This window comes from Ipomoea triloba, chromosome 8 (genome assembly GCF_003576645.1).
Source record: "Ipomoea triloba cultivar NCNSP0323 chromosome 8, ASM357664v1".
NCBI classification, from domain to species: domain Eukaryota; kingdom Viridiplantae; phylum Streptophyta; class Magnoliopsida; order Solanales; family Convolvulaceae; genus Ipomoea; species Ipomoea triloba.
In genome coordinates, this window is record NC_044923.1 from 17,231,625 (window position 1) to 17,248,210 (window position 16,586).

General features: G+C 35.6%; 2 protein-coding genes and 1 pseudogene across 3 annotated transcripts; 2 read left to right on the top strand and 1 right to left on the bottom strand.

Annotated features, from left to right (window-relative positions):
• Positions 1-340: 340 nt before the first annotated feature.
• Positions 341-3,858, top strand: LOC116027050. The gene is made up of 8 exons (XM_031268477.1): positions 341-422; positions 529-644; positions 698-860; positions 1,389-1,570; positions 1,676-1,734; positions 1,833-1,911; positions 2,155-2,294; positions 3,678-3,858. The coding sequence occupies exons 1-8, from the start codon at positions 341-343 to the stop codon at positions 3,856-3,858; spliced, it is 1,002 nt and encodes a 333-aa protein (XP_031124337.1).
• A 1,859-nt stretch (positions 3,859-5,717) lies between these two features.
• Positions 5,718-11,700, top strand: LOC116027911 (DNA polymerase lambda-like). Of its 2 annotated transcripts, XM_031269684.1 has the most exons (14): positions 5,718-5,843; positions 5,999-6,136; positions 6,763-7,080; positions 7,274-7,367; positions 7,479-7,609; positions 7,892-7,954; positions 8,410-8,589; positions 8,666-8,719; positions 8,983-9,071; positions 9,542-9,632; positions 10,099-10,179; positions 10,389-10,456; positions 11,214-11,298; positions 11,399-11,700. In XM_031269684.1, exons 1-14 carry the CDS (start codon positions 5,736-5,738, stop codon positions 11,492-11,494), a joined length of 1,596 nt encoding a protein of 531 aa, XP_031125544.1. In that variant the 5' UTR covers positions 5,718-5,735; the 3' UTR covers positions 11,495-11,700. The 2 variants fall into 2 exon arrangements, 1 of the variants encoding a protein (XP_031125544.1); XR_004100020.1 differs by lacking the exon at positions 11,399-11,700 and having other exon boundaries at positions 10,377-10,456; positions 11,214-11,252.
• Positions 11,701-13,035: 1,335 nt separating this feature from the next.
• LOC116027051 lies at positions 13,036-15,374 on the bottom strand (annotated as a pseudogene).
• Between the last annotated feature and the right edge of the window lie 1,212 nt (positions 15,375-16,586).

Below are 16,586 nucleotides of genomic sequence, written 5' to 3' on the forward strand. Positions count from 1 at the left end.
ATCCCAGTCTAACAGAAGGAGCTGATGCAGCTGCGACATGGCGAGATCAATTGGCGTTGGGACAAATTCACCAAGGTGTTCATTCCTCCATTTTGGGCAGCTAGCTAGTGCTCAAACAGCAAAACAAGCTTGAGACATCTTAGAGGTGTCACACAAAGGAGTTGATCGGGCGCAGAAATCTAAGTTGCAGTCGTTGAAAAGGTTGTATGATCGATGCGAGATGACCTCTACAGAAATGGTAGATATGTATTTCTCTCGTCTTATTGATCTTGTAAATAAGATGAGGTTATACGGAGACACAGTTGAAGATGGTGCAGTGGTTGAAAAAGTTCTACGAACGATGCCGATGAAGTATGACCATGTGGTGGTTTCAATAACAGAGTCACACGATACCGAGGACTTGACAATTACCGAGTTAAAAGGTATGATAGAAAGTCATGTTGAAAGAATTGCGTCAAAATCAGAACCACTAGCAGAAGAAGCTTTGAAGAGTCAAGTCACCCTTAATATGACTGGCTCTAATCAAAGAGGTGGAGGATCTAGTAGAGGTTGTGGAAGAGGAAGAGGATGATTCAGAGGAAGAGGACGTGGTAATTCAAATCAAGGAAGGGGACGATGTAATTTCAATCAAGGAAGAGGTGGAGGTAATAATACCAAGCAAGGTAAATTTCCATTTAATTGCTACAATTGTGGGAAGTATGGACACAAAATTGCATATTGCTGGTATAAAGAGGACAATCATGAAAATCAAGCAAATGTTGCTGAAAAATCTAGTGAGAGTTCTACTGAATCTGAAACCTTATTTTTGGCCAGTAATAGTTTGTCTGCAGATGAAAACATATGGTTCTTGGATACTGGATGTAGTAACTATATGTGTGGGAAGAAATAATGGTTTTCAGAGTTGGATGAATCAAATACGATCTGAGGTGACATTTGGAAATAAGTCGAAAGTGCCAATTTTGGGAAAATGTAAAATCTCTATTCAATTGAAGGATGGTACTCACAATTTTATATCCGATGTTTTCTATGTTCCTTAATTACACCAAAATTTGTTGAGTATGAGACAGTTGTCAGAAAAAGGATATAAAATTAATATCACTCAAGGGTGTTGTACCATTATTGATGCCAAGGGAGTTTTGATTGCAAAGGTAAATATGTCTCTAAATCGACTATTTCCTTTAAAAATCAACCATGCACTTCTTACTTGCTTTAATTCTAAGATCCGTGACGATAATTGGTTGTGGCATATGCGGTTTGGACATTTTCATTTCTCCGGATTAAATTATTTAGCAAGAAAGAAACTTGTTTCCGATTTGCCGATTATTAATGTTACAAAATTTGTGAGAGTTGTTTGATTGGGAAGAACTATAGAGAACCTTTTCCTGTAGGCAAGTCTAAAAGAGCGACAAAGCAGTTGGAGATTGTTCACTCAGATTTGTGTTCATTGGAAGTTCCTTCAAATGGAGGTTGTAAGTACTTTGTTACCTTCATTGATGATTTCAGTAGAAAAACATGGGTTTATTTTCTGAAACAGGAGTCAGATGCATGTGACGTTTTTCAACAATTTAAGGTTTTTGTTGAAAAACAAAGTGGTTATAAGATTAAAATTTTGAGAACTGATAGAGGTACAGAATATATTGCATGTGATGAATTTTTAAAGAAAAATGGTATTCAGCATCAAATGACAACTAGGTACACTCCACAAGAAAACGGAGTGGCTGAGAGGAAGAATAGGTCTATCATGGACATTGTGAGATGCATGATGAAATCTAAAATATGCCTAAACCTTTTTGGGCAGAAGCTGTTGTTTGTGTTGTTCATGTGTTGAATAGGTGTCCAACTAAAAGTGTTCGTGATAAGACACCTGATGAAGCTTGGAGTGGGAATAAACCCTCTATTAGACATCTCAAGGTTTTTGGATGTTTGGCATATGCACATGTGCCAGATCAATTGAGAAAAAAGTTGGATGATAAATGTGAGAAGTGTATTTTTATTGGTTATAGTGACATTTCAAAGGCTTATAAATTGTATAATCCTGAAACCCAAAATATTGTTATAAGTCGTGATGTCACTTTTGATGAATATGGTGCATGGGATTGGTCAACTAAAGCAGAAAGGTCAGTTGTTGTTTCCATTATTCCTGATAATGAGCAGTTAGTTCCAAATAATGTTCAGTCTTCTTTACAGCCAGAGTCATCAGTTCGGAGATCTCAACCCGAGCGTCACTTAGCAGCCCGCTTGCAAGATTATGTTTTGGGTAATGATAATGACTTGACTGATGAAGAGATTGTTCAGTTTGCTCTCTTTGCAGATTGTGACCCTATATCATTTGAGGAGGCTGCTACAGAAACTCATTGGCTTAAGGCAATGGATGAGGAGATTTGTGCCATTGAAAAGAATCGTACTTGGGAGTTAGCAGAATTACCTCCCGAAAAGAAGCCAATTGGAGTAAAGTGGGTTTATAAAACCAAATACAAGTCAAATGGTGAGATTGACCGTTTTAAGGCACGGTTGGTAGCAAAGGGTTACAAACAAAAACCAGGTATTGATTATTTTAAGGTTTTTTCTCCAGTAAGTAGACTTGATACTGTGCGAATACTTATTTCTTTTGCTGCTAAAAATGATTGGAACTTGTATTAAATGGATGTCAAGTCTGCTTTTTTGAATGGTTTTCTTGAAGAGGAAATATATGTTGAGCAACCTGCAGGGTATGTGAAGAAAGGGGAAGAAAATAAGGTTTACAAGTTGAGAAAAGCTTTGTATGGTTTAAAACAGGCACCCAGAGCATGGTATGGTTACATTGATTCCTATTTTGTTGAGAATGGTTTTATGAGATGTCTTTATGAGCATACTCTATATGTCAAATACACATATTCTAGAGATATTGTTATAATTTGTCTGTATGTTGATGATTTGATTTTTACTGTAAACAATTTGAAACTAATCTCAGAATTCAGGGAAGCACTCATTAAGAAATTTGAAATGATTGATATGGGTCTTATGTGTTACTTTTTTGGTCTTGAAGTTGTTCAGATGAATGGTGGAATCTTTATTTCACAGAAGAAATATGCTGCTGATATTTTGAGAGAGATCAAAATGGAAAACTCCAAACCAGTTTCAACTCCAGTAGCTGAAAAGTTGAAGATGTCCAAAGATGAGTGTGGTAAGAATGTGAATGTTACAGCTTATAAAAGTTTAATTGGGAGTTTGAGGTATTTGGTAGCTACAAGGCCAGATATTTCTTTTGGAGTTGGAATACTCAGTAGATTCATAAAGGAACCAAAAGAATCACATTGGGGTGTAACAAAGCGAATTCTGAGATATTTCAAAGATACGAGTAATGATAAAATTTTTTACTCTACTAATGATACTGTGAAACTTGTTGGATATACAGACAGTGATTGGGCTGGAGATGTTGAGACAGGAAAAAACACATCGGGATATGCCTTCTATCTTGGTTCTGCTATTTTTTCTTGGTCTTCAAAGAAGCAGCAGATTGTAGCACTTTCAATCGCAGAAGCAGAATACATTGCAGCAGTAAATTGTGCCACTCAAGCAATTTGGCTCAGAAGAATTTTGGAGTTTTTGCAACAAAAGCAGGAGGCACCTACAACAATTTTTTGTGACAACAAGTCTGCCATTTCGTTGTCCAAAAATCCTATTTTTCATGGTCGCAGCAAACACATTGATATCAAATATCACAAAATCAGAGAGTTAGTTGCTGCAAAACAAATCAACATTGAGTACTGTGCAAGTGAATGCCATGTTGCTGATATTTTTACAAAGCCATTGAAGACAGAGGCATTTCTCCAACTGAAGAAGGAAATTGGGATGACGAATTTATCCAATTTGGTTTAAGGGAGGCAATGTTATTAATTAAACCAAAAGACAGAATGAAGTGCAGTAGATTGGAGTCACTTTCGGCAAGTGGCATCAGTGCATGAATAATTATATTAGTGGTGCACTGAAGTGGCTTTTGGTAATGATACATGCACTAATAAAATTAAGTGGGTTCAGGCCGTTCAACACATATATGATATGATAAAATATATATTAGTTGAGTAGATAACATTATGTAGTGGTTGAGTGATTAATGCATTTAAGGGATGTGGGGTAGAAGCATTAAATAAGGTGTATTGGGTGAGTGATGTCTGATTGAATTGTGATCTTTGTTTGCTATATATATGTGTGTTGTATTACGGAAGTGAGAGTAAGAAATGTTAGAAGCAAATTGAAATAAAATTCTATCTCTCTCTCTTCTCAATATCAATATTCCTAAGTATTTCTCTCCCGTCCTCTCAATTAAATTAAATATGTAGATATATTTTTATTAAATATATCCTACAATTATGAAATATTATTTGGTTAGCAGCGAATTTGCAAAAATTTTGACAAATGATATTTAGTTAACAGAGGTTTGGAACAAATCGCTGAAATCCCAAACGTTGCTAAAGGCGTTTTGAGGAAGATTTGTAAATAAAAAATAAAAAAATTAGAATATTTAGAAGCCTGAGGTAAAGAAGCCTCGGCTTCTCTTTCTCTTGCCCATCCGACCGATGTGGGGCTTCTCTTCAGAAGGATAATAAGGGGCGTTGAGCTCCCTTTTATAATTGAGCTCAACGTCCCTTTTTTAAAAAACCTACAATGTGGGATCAAAAAAGTAGTTAAAAATTTAAAATGCATCATGTCTTTTTGAAAAAAAAAGTATCAAATTGGCCTCTTAAATCTAGCAAATAGTGTAATTAGGCTTCTAAACTGAAAGACTCCAATGGAGTTACCTAAACTAGCAAAATATTTTAATTAATCCCTATTATTACTTATTTAATAGGCTATTGCTTATGTGTTGTTAACTAAACTAACACGTGACATCATATGCGTATGTATCTTATTTTTATAATTAATTTTTTTATTTTAATTTTAAAATACTTAATTTTATTTTAAAATTTATTATTTATTAAAAATTTTAAAACTTTTTTTTAAAATAGCCATTAGCAATCGACTTAACTAGCGATGATTGTTTTCATCGACGGATAATTACTATAGCTATCCGTTAATAGATTAGACATCCATAGATGTTCAATTTTACAAAGGTGACCATTGACTGCGTTTGTCGCATAAAGGGAGAAGGCGGTTGATCGCCTTTTGATCCTCTAAGAGTGAAGAGGGCCATGGCGACCACCTCTATTAGACATGGATCTCATTGTGAGGTCCATATTTGCATAGACATATTTATCCAATTCGTTGACAGATAGCCACGCTAACTATTCGTCAATGAAAATAGCCATTGAAAGTTGATTCAATGGCAAATGACAACTTTAAAGAAAAAAAATTAAATTTTTAAATAATAGTTAAAATATTTCTTCAAATAAAATAAATTTTAAAAATTAATTGTACATATATGAATTACATAATAAGCATATAAGATGCCACATGTTAGCCTAGTCAGTGTCATATCAATGATAATATGTTGAATATATGGGTAATAATAAGGCTTAATTGTGTTATTTTGCTAATTTAGGAAATTTCATTAAAGGTTTCTCTTTTAAAATAGTTTTATTGTTATTATTATTATAATTAATAATTAATAATTAATAATTAATAGAGTAATTAATTTCATCTAAGTTAGATGCTTCCACAAAGTTCAGTACTTGTAGAAGCTTCATTAACCTTTGGCTTTTTTTTTTTTATAGCTCTGTGCAGAAAATGAAGACGGTGAACGGCATACTACGTAGAAAATGGCGCCAAAGAAGAAGGAGGAACCTTCAAGTCCTGATCCTCATGGAATGTTCGCCGGAATGGCGGTCTTCTTAGTCGAAAACGGCGTACAAACTCGCCGGTTACAGGTTTTCCGTTTTCTCACAATTAGTTGTTTGAATTCCTTTTTTAATTTCCTGAAAAATGCCAAATTTTACTAAACTTAATTACAGTGAAGTCCGCAAGTCCGTTGAGTTTAATTTAATATATATAAATAAATATTGTGTTTTTGGTTTGATCGTAGATATGGAAGGAGAGATTGATGCAAATGGGAGCCAGTATTGAGGACCATTTTTCCAAGAAGGTCACGCATGTTTTCGCCATGGATTCAAATTCACTCCTCAAAGAACTTGATCGAGAGCGGCTAATTCGGTCCAAAACGGTGAGTTTTGATCCTCCGGCCTGCATATTTCTCTTTTTGTCAAATAATTTGACTACACTTATGGTTTATTTTTCCGGTGGATTTATTCATTTGATTTTTTAAACTTGTAAGTTGTTATCCTTTTTGGGTGACCAGGGAAACTTGCACCCAATGGTTGCCGTGTGACCTTAGCCAGTAAAGAAATTAGCTTAGCTTAGGTTATCTATAATTGACTGGCTCAAATCAATGAGACATTTTGTTGGGAGTCGAACTTTTAATTTAGCCTGATTGGCTGGTCTGGCCCGTTTTGACAGCTCTAGTTCTCACTAACCTAGTTAGTGTGAATGCGAGGTCAAAGGGCTCAGTTTGATAGCTAGCATTTTATATATGGTTGATAATCACACATGCTTATTAACCTTCTCATCTTGCAACTTTAACTGAAATTGTTGATAAAGTTCATTTAGACCGGGAAATCACTAATTTATACTGTGGCTGGTTGAGTGTGTAGCAATAGGATTTTATAATTTTCCTTACTTTTTGAGAAGTTTCTGGAGTTCTGTTAAGTTTCTGGAACAACTGTGATCATATGATGTCTGACTCATATTCTCACTTTTTTATTTTTTTTTAAAAATTTACATGCTATGCAGAAAGTACTCCTATATCAGTGGCTAGAGAACAGCTTGACCGAGGGGAAAATGGTGCCTGAGGATCTATATGTCTTATCTCTAGAATCTGGAGGAGGAGATATGCAGAATCCTTCTGCAGATAATACGAGTTTCTTTGATGATGGTGAACAGACTCCAAAGAAGAGCAGAATCTCTTATGAAGGGGCAAGTATTGCAAGCCCAGAACACAAAACGGATACAGAAGACCATACTGGTATTTTGTGCGACTCAGGTCACCCATCACACCTTTCAGGCTCGGAAATTACCAGTAAAATCATCCTTGATCCTCATGAGAATGCTGTATGCAATCCACTCTAGTAAAAACATTGACTTTTTCCTGTTTCTTTGCTTCTAACACTTTTTTCAAACTTCCCATTGCAAGTAATTATTAATGAAGTCATACTCAAGTTTCTCTCTTTGCATCTTGCTCTCTTGCTCAGGATCTAGTTTTTACTGCTTTTTAAATTGAATATTTACAGCATTTATTAAACAGGCTGTTACATCAGATTCATCAATGCTTTATAAGCCTCCTGACTTGAACAGGAATGTTACTGAGATATTTGGAAAGCTTGTCGACATTTATAGGGGTAAAATTTTTGTGTTTTTCTTTTCATCTTGATTTTAATCCTAGATACAACTTTGATTATGATATCAACTTTCATAGTCTCTTATGTGAAATCACTCATCTTCATCAATAGCCCTTGGTGACGATTGGAGATCATTCAGCTATTACAAATCCATCCCAGTTATTGAGAAATTGCCTTACAAAATTGAGAGTCCGGACCAGCTTAAACACCTTCCCGGAATTGGAAAGTCAATGCAAGAGCATGTAAGTGAATATATATTTCTTGTTGTAAGCCATATTTTATTGTGATCGATGCTCTAGAATTCTTTAATCTCAGACCATTTAAAGTAATGCTCTTACAATATCTAATGCATAGGATGATCATTTACCAATAAATTATTGAATTATTGTGGTGTTAGATATAACTTTCTGGAATAGAATATATCAAAGAGTGAATTTTAGGGCATTTTGTTGGAGTATCTCTCCCTTCGTTATGCATTGAAGAATGAAGACTACTGATAAAAGGTAGCAATGTTCTTGTTACAGATTCTGGAGATAGTAAACACTGGGAAGCTGTCCAAATTGGAACATTTTGAGAAGGATGAAAAGGTCCTGTCGAGATCTTCTTTTTCATTCTTTATTTTGTCAAAAAAGTGCCATTAGCTTATGCAATGCCAGTATATCTGTCTTATATGCATGAGTCACTTGCGCTTTGCGCATCATTTTTTTTTATGATAGAAGAATTTGCCTGTTAAGAGTCCCACATTGAAAAAAAATAAGAGAGAACATATGGGTTTATAAGGCCATGGGTTAGATTAGCTAATTAATTAGATTTAGTCTTTTAGTATGGTTTTGCCCATGTGCATTACAACCCAATTGAGTGACCCTAGCCGAATCTTAGATCATAACATGGTATATCAAAGCATGCATGTTCGGTCCACTTTATGTTCACCCGGTTGTCTACCCGTGGTTATGCCCTTGTCTTGCAAATTATCAATGTTCAGGCCACCCCAAGATAATGTCATTGTCTTGCAAATTGATGTTGCTTAGCTTGAATTTCCCAGGTTCGAACAATCAGCTTATTTGGAGAAGTATGGGGCATTGGTCCAGCCACTGCTCTAAAACTTTATGAGAAAGGGCACAGAACTCTAGATGACCTAAAATATGAGGAATCATTGACAAATTCTCAAAAAATAGGATTAAAATATTTTCAGGACATCAAAACGAGGATCCCACGCCATGAGGTTAGCCTCCTGTGATTTTCAAGTTATTTGCAATTGACTTGAAATATTTTCTGAGGTCTATTGATTTATCACGTAGGTCGAAGAGATGGAGCGACTTCTGCAGAAGGCTGGAGAAGAGATTTTGCCTGGGGTAAGAATTGCATCCAATTTACTGGTTTCTTGAATAACTTATTGCTGCCACTCAAAAGTATGGGTTGCAAGATGTACTTTTGGTGATATATGTTATTGGCCTATATATTTTCAGTAATTGTTTCCCCTTTTTCTTGATTAGAATTGATATGCTAATAAACTAAACCAACCATACATATTTTGAAACCAACCAAAGACAAGCATTCATCTTTGTGTATAATCATATCTGTGGTCTCATCCCTCATTAATAATTAATTGCATCAGGTAATTATTCTGTGTGGTGGATCATATAGACGTGGAAAGGCGTCTTGTGGGGATATGGATATTGTCATTACTCATCCTGATAGAAAAAGGTAACAATAGAAAGGTGTTGTTGCACTCAATCTCACAGCATAGAATTTGTCTATCTCGGTAGGCACATATGTAAGTTGCCCCATCCTCTTACATAGATTTTCTCCTGTGCGCTCTCTCTATTTGAAGATTATCTAGTAGAGACTAGAGACAAGTTATAATGTTTTTGAACAGTATATGGATTAAATATATTTGCAGGTAAGCAAAGGTATAAATGCTGTAAAACTACACTTATATTCATGATTTCCTTCTAAAGCTGATATAGTATTGGAGAAAACTTTCTTTTTTGTTATTTCATTGGATTGAACTTGTTTTGGGTTATGAAACTTAGTCCAAAATAGCTGATGGGTTAGGACTTCAGGGCTTCAAGTTTTAGTGGTGTAAGGTTGAACCCCGTATTCAGATACTGCAATTTTATTTTATGTTTCTAGAAATCTTATCGAAATATGATCTGTTGTCTATATTATTTCAGTCATGTAGGCTTTCTTCCAAAGTATGTAAAGCATCTGAAGGCAATAAATTTTTTGAGGGAAGATTTGGTCTTCAGCATTCACAGTGAAGAGGTAAATTGTTTGTTTTTGTATTAAGTTTTTCATTGTTTTGATTCTGTAAGTTACCCAAAATAACATGTTGCGGAGAATGTTCTGGTCAAGTGAAATGTTGTAGCTTGTGCTCTTCTTGTTTCATAAATAAGTGAAACCTATCTATATTCCTCTTGAAAAAGAGCACATGTTTACAAATGGATTTTGTTAGGATTAAGCACTTACCACTTATGCCAAAAACTATAGCTAATAGCGAATGCGGAACTTTATTTCCTTATACTGCCACACATTTTCTAGACGCTGGGTGCTAGACTTGGTCTTTTAAGTCCTTTAGTGGCATATGCTCAACAATCCCACAGTCACCGGGTGCTAGACTTGGCCTTTACCGGCCTCCGCTCAACAGATTTAACTTTGTTCTATATTTGAGTGTAACAGTTTCGGTTCTTATTGTTTAATATCTTTTCTGTCACTGTACATTTGGAAACAGGGTACGGATTCAGGAGTGGACACATATTTCGGTCTTTGCACCTATCCTGGTCGAGAGTTACGACATCGCATTGACTTCAAGGTATTTCCATCAACTCTTTATCCTAATTGTATGGTTACTTTTTTATGATTATAGTCTTCATTCTTTAGGTCTATTACATATGTTTATGAAAGGACAGTAGAACTTTCTATAATCTGGAAATGGGTTAATGGTATATCTCAGTCTTTGTAGCACTTGCCATATTCCTAGCTTATATTATGTGAGAGTTTTATTGGTAGGGTTTGTTTTAGGTATATCCAAGAGATATATATGCATTTGGACTGATAGCATGGACAGGGAATGACGTGTTGAACAGGAGGTATGTTTACTTCACATCATCTAGATATTTCAACTCTGTTTGTGAATACTATTAGGATCAAGCGCTTACCCTTGACCCTTCACCAAACTTTACGTTCCTTACCCTTGGCCATTCACCGGCTTTTGTGTTCCTTTCAAATATCTTAGAATTTTCTTGGCCGCCCTAAGGTGACTTTCCTTAGGAAGGACTGAAATCTTGCACATACACATATTGATTTCCTTAGGCTTAGAAATCTTGCACACACACACATACTGATTTCCTTAGGCTTAGAAATCTTGCACACACACACATACTGATTTCCTTAGGCTTAGACTGAAATTTTGCATATACACATACTGAAGGTAAGATATACGTGGTTTTTGCTCTTGTTGGGACTTGAAACCGTGACCTAGCTCAGATATAACTTGTTAAGATCAAACTCTTACAATTATGCCAAAAGCATATACACATATTGAAGGTAAGATATAGCAATGACCCAATAACTCGGTTTTTGCTCTTGCTGGGACTTGAACCCGTGACCTGGCTCAAATATCACTTGTTAAGATCAAACGCTTATAGTTACGCCAACAACTATATTTTGTAGTGAAGGCTCGTCACATTTTTGAGAGGAAGGGTGATGGATTTGGTCCTTCATGGGCCTTTGCCCAACAAATACAATTCATCACTCAAACACACAACAATGGTCTAAAAACAGGATCATAGTTGCCCAGCAGGTGATAAATGATAATATATCTCCTGTCTTATTGGGTTCCTGCAGGCTTAGATTATTGGCAGAATCGAAGGGCTTTCGACTGGATGATACAGGATTGTTTCCTGCTTTTCAAAGTTCTCATGCGAAGCGGGTATGGTTTGTTTACTTCACTACTCTGTATCTTCTTTGTGGTGTTAGTTTCAGTTTCTGCAAAGCCACAAGGTCTCAACAAAGCCATGTTTATGATGCAGGGTATGAAAGGGGCTAGCTTGAAGTTCGACACTGAAAAGGAAGTCTTTGATTTCCTTGGATTTCCCTGCCTTGAACCCCACGAGAGGAACTTGTGAAATTTCATTCTATGAAATTTCATTAAGTAATTTTGCATTTTGCTAGAAAAGATTTTTGTATTTCAAATGCAAAGTGAACACCTTATATAGACTTTAGGTTAGCACCTTTTTGAAGTGCAGGTTGACGTGTTGCTTAGAACTTAGATTCTGTTAAAAGTAATCAGCTTGCACACATGTAAAGGTAAAGGACATGTTAGGTATATATAATATATAAATATAAATGTGTAATATTAACTACTCCCTCCGTCCTGAATTGGATGTCTCATATTCTTATTTACTTTTTGCACGCTTTTTAAGAAATTAAAGTAAATGCGATATGCTTTTCAATTATGCTCCTAACTTTTTCACTTTTGGAAATAAAAGTAATTAATAAAGCAAAAGTCATGAGGGTAAATTGAGAAAAATAGAATGATGGTGATGTTCAATTTTAGAAAGAGGATAACATTTGGGACAAACTAAAAAGGAAAGTAAGACATGTAAAATGGGGTATAATTTTAATTGAGATGAACACATGTTTTTAATTGGAATTTCACTTTCCTAATTTATATAGGCCTGGTTTGGTGAGATAGTTAATCAGTCAATTTTAATTTGTTTGATTACTATTAACGGTTTGACTTGATTAAACAATCAATATGAGTGTTTGAGTAATTAGTTTTTTGTAATAATTTATTGCTTTAAAATGTTGAAGTTCAAAATGTTGCTCAAAGCAGTTTTTTCTATAAGTTTTTTAAGAAAGTTATTGCATGTAATTAACTATTAGCTAATTTATTAAACATCTTTTTACAACCAGTTAATGCTATTAACTAGTCAAACTCATTAATTGAATCAACTTACACTTATTTATCAAACACTACGTACTCTTCCATCTCTCCTCGTGCTTAGCTTTGTTTCCGATGTGGTACTTAAAGGGATCTACGATATACTATGCATCATATATTCTAGCTTGCTTTCACTTCATGGGATAGCTGAAACTACATAGCAAATTAGCAATTGAGAATTTTATAGCGAAAAATATTTCTTGATCGATTTAACACCAAGAGATTGAAAATGCATTAAGATTTATTACTTTTTTTTCATATAAATATTTTAAAAATGATTTAGTGTCATTTTTTTTTTGTTTTATCGATATACAAGTACTTTTGTTTTCATTAGGTAAAATCATTGAAATTCATGATCCAATTAAGCATAAAAAATCATTTAGGATTAAATCGAGAAAAATCAATATAATTGATGGTTAAATTTAGTATTAACTCTTTCTTTATTTGTAGTTCATTTGTGAATATTATTTGGTTCTGGTATCCAATTAATATTATTATTATTTTTACCTTTTCAAGTTATATTGTTTACCCCGTTTATAATGGACTCGGTGCATAAAATTATTGTCATTTTTCATTAAAGTTATTTTCCTGAGAACTAGACTCAATATTTTTTGTTAATGTTGTGAGAGTAACTTTAATTTAAAACTTATTATTTCTCATCTTATATATATAAAAAGTTGATCTTTTGGCTAATTAAATAATTAATATTTCTCTTTGGCTTAATTATTTCCCAATTTTAGCACATTTCAAATGCTCCACAAACTCATTGATAGCATTGTCCGAGCTTCCCCCTTCACTAACCGCACCCTTAGCCAACTCTCTCCACTTTCTTGCATTCCTCTTTATCTCTTCACTCCTCTCCCCTTCCATCACTTCATTAAGACAATACACAAACTCTTCCCTATTCACAACCCCATACTTGTCCAACTTAGGCCAAATGCCAACCTTCCATATCTCTTTGATGAATTTCGCGTCAGTAAATTGGTCAGACCATTGCGGCATTGCCACGGTAGGGACTCCGAGGCTAAGCAGTTCTAGAGTCGAGTTCCATCCGCAGTGTGTCACAAAGCATCCAATGGCAGGATGGGCCAGCAGTTCGAGCTGGTTGCACCACGACACGATCAGTCCTTTTTCTGGTGTGACCTGTATGAACCCGTCGGGCAGTTTTTCCCTCTCCGACTCCCTCACGACCCAGAGGAAGTCCAAGTTTGAAGCTATCAAGGCCCAAACCATTTCATCCATTTGTTTAGAAGTTAGTGACACCATACTTCCAAATGAAATGTAAACTACTGATTTATTGGGCTTTGATTTCAGCCATGTGAGACACTCTTCATCAAGGGGTTTCCATAGACTTGCACCATAGCCCTTGTCCCCTTCAATCCTGCCATCCAAATATGATGAAGGCACCATTGGCCCAATTAGTTTGGCTGGCCAAACATCCCACACCCCTGCCATCACCTGTTGCCAAAACAAAATCTCATTACCACAAAATTCAGTATGGTATCATATATATTCCCAAGCCAACTCTTATTTGAAACTAGTTGCTCATTTTTCCAATTTGCTTATTATGCTATGGAACGAATATAAAATATACCTATGAGCAGGATTCAAATATAAGTACTTGAAGAATATATAGAATTTTGTCAAATTACCCACAATATAATGGTGTATATAGAATATATCTTTTTAAAAGATTAAGGGTCTGTTTGAAAATCCGAAAAATGACTTCTTAGTGTTTGAGTATTCAAAAAACTAAAGTCGATCAAAAGGAAAATATCCATTTTGATTAAAAAAATACTAAATTTGGTGAAAAGTGTCTTACTAAATTTTTAGTCCGCGAAAGACATTTTTCAGTTTTTTTTTTCCATCTCTCTTCTCTTTGATCTCTCCTCAAGTTAGTTTTTAGAGTATTATCATTATTTTTATTATTGTTATTATCATCAAAAAAATAATTATTATTGTTATTATTAGGCTAACTTCAATCTATAAAATTTATCACTTGCTAAGTGAGGTGGCAATAATTTTTTTTATTGCCACGATAGGTTGAAAGCTTGCTAATTTAGTAAGCTTTCAACCCACTATTTTTACTGTCATTTGGCAACAAAAGCCGCTTTTTAAATATTTTATTGTTATTATATGTATTTATTTATTAGAAAATATATGAATTTATAATTATGATGTGAAGGTGGAATTATTTTTGAAAGTGAAAGAATATTGCAGGGATGAAGAGAAATTTGATGATGTGGATGTGAGAGTAAAGTGAGACACACTTGCAGGGATAAGGATAACCTTAGCACCACCACCTCGGCCAACACCAAATATTATTATTATTATTATTATTATTATTATTTTACATTTATGTTCATTTTCAGTAAAGCCTCAAATTCTTGAAACGTACCTGGCCTTCTAATTCTTGAAACGTATTGCAAAATATCCAATCAGCATTTGCCACGTTGGAGAATTGCATCATCTTCATGCGCAAGTAAGCCGGATAGCTATCCGGCGCCGTGATAAAGCTCGGGATTTCCGGCCCGTACAGCGGCCGAATCCCCGGCAGAATCACTGCCTCGTTCTCCTTAACCTCCACCGGCACCCGGAGATTCCCGCGGTGGATGTGAGCGAAAACGGCGCAAACGGTGGCGGAGTTTGTAAAAAACGCCGCGCCGCATACGCCGCGGCGCCGCGCCGCATACGCCGCGGCGCCGCGCCACGTCCAGCGCCCAGGGGAAGAAGGAATCGTAGACGACACAGTCCACGGGATGCGGCGAATCCTCGTACTTGGCTATGACGTTGGAAAGAGTGGCGGAGCCGTTGGCTTCGAAAGAAGTGAGGAACGCGGCTACGTTCTGGGCTTGAGTGAAGCCGCCGCCGTCGAAGCCGTCGGAGATTGGCTCGACTGTAACGGCGGCGGCGTGGATGGATTTGACGGTGTAGGTGGTGGTGGCTATGGTGGCCTTAACGCCTTTGGAGGCTAAACGTTTGGCGAATTGGAGAATAGGATTAATGTGGCCTTGTGCTGGGTATGGTAGCAACACAACATGGCCACAAAATTGTGCCTCCATTTTTTTTTTTTTTTTGGGTAATTTGGTTTGCTTTCTGCAGAATTATGAATGTCATTTATAATGAAATATTACTATTTTAATGCTGACATGGGTAGTTGAATTAGTTATTGGGTGACAGATTACAATCGTTACATCGTGGACCAGGTCCACACTGTACTGTGGATGCTGGTTTGAAACGGCGTCGTTTCGGCGAATGACTTCATGGAATACACAGAATCCTTATCTAGAATACACAGAATGACTTAAGAGAATACACAGAATATTGACACAACTACATAGAAATCATCCTCCTAACATTCAAATACACAAAACACGTCACAACTTATGTTTAAGTACCCCTAACATGTATACACAGAATCGTAGTCTACCATACATAGAATGCCTTCAAGCAGAATATGAAAAAACTGTTAATTAAAATGACCAAAATAACGACGTTTTGGTATGAAGTGCATAATATATTGTGCACCTTGATCTACGATATAAATTGTCGACAGATTGTAACTAGGTAATATATAGGGCTATAAAAGTGATTCGAAGCTGGTAGGTTAATCTTAAATCGCCTCGCTATGAGACATATTAGGGCTTAAAACTTTTAGCCTGCGAAATGCGGGTCACGTGAATTGGCGGACTACACAGTTAAACCACGGAGACAACATGCTAACAATATATATAAATACTAAAGAAACTAAAAGTTAAAATTTTTTTATTTCTAAACACGAAAAAAATTAATATTATTTAAGTTAAATTATTAGAATATGGAAAATGATATATGTATTCTAAGGGAGTAAAACTCCCGCCACATATCTTTATTTTATTGGAGAAAGATAAAAAGAAAGTAATAAAAACTGTGGTTCATATGTTTTTGAATGAATCAAAGTGTGACATGTAAACAGGAAACATAAAATGGAGTAGAATGTGGGAGTATATGTAGTATTACTCTTAAAATATAGAATAACATTATAATATATTATTTTTTTAATTCTTGAATTTGGCTCGTACGTGAACTCGCATGAGGCGGGCTAGGGTTAAATAAGAATTTTAGCCCTCAGACCGACCGGTAAAAGCCAACTAAAATTGCAATCTGTGGTGGCGCGAACCAATCCTCATTGATACCCTAGTAAGTATGAACGCATGATCGAACTCTTGCAACTGCAATGTGAGCCCCTACCTAATTGGTCTCTGTGTCATTGTGATTTATTTACCGCTTCACAA

Bases quoted from the DNA above. Each gene is read 5' to 3' on its own strand.
- LOC116027050 (XM_031268477.1), top strand. From the start codon at position 341: ATGCCGATGAAGTATGACCATGTGGTGGTTTCAATAACAGAGTCACAC. The intron at 645-697 runs GTAATAATACCA...AATTGTGGGAAG, and splicing joins CAATCAAGGAAGAGGTGGAG to TATGGACACAAAATTGCATA. The intron at 2,295-3,677 runs GTTTGCTCTCTT...TCATGGTCGCAG, and splicing joins ACTGATGAAGAGATTGTTCA to CAAACACATTGATATCAAAT.
- LOC116027911 (XM_031269684.1), top strand. From the start codon at position 5,736: ATGGCGCCAAAGAAGAAGGAGGAACCTTCAAGTCCTGATCCTCATGGA. The intron at 5,844-5,998 runs GTTTTCCGTTTT...GTTTGATCGTAG, and splicing joins TACAAACTCGCCGGTTACAG to ATATGGAAGGAGAGATTGAT. The intron at 9,633-10,098 runs GTAAATTGTTTG...ATTTGGAAACAG, and splicing joins TCAGCATTCACAGTGAAGAG to GGTACGGATTCAGGAGTGGA.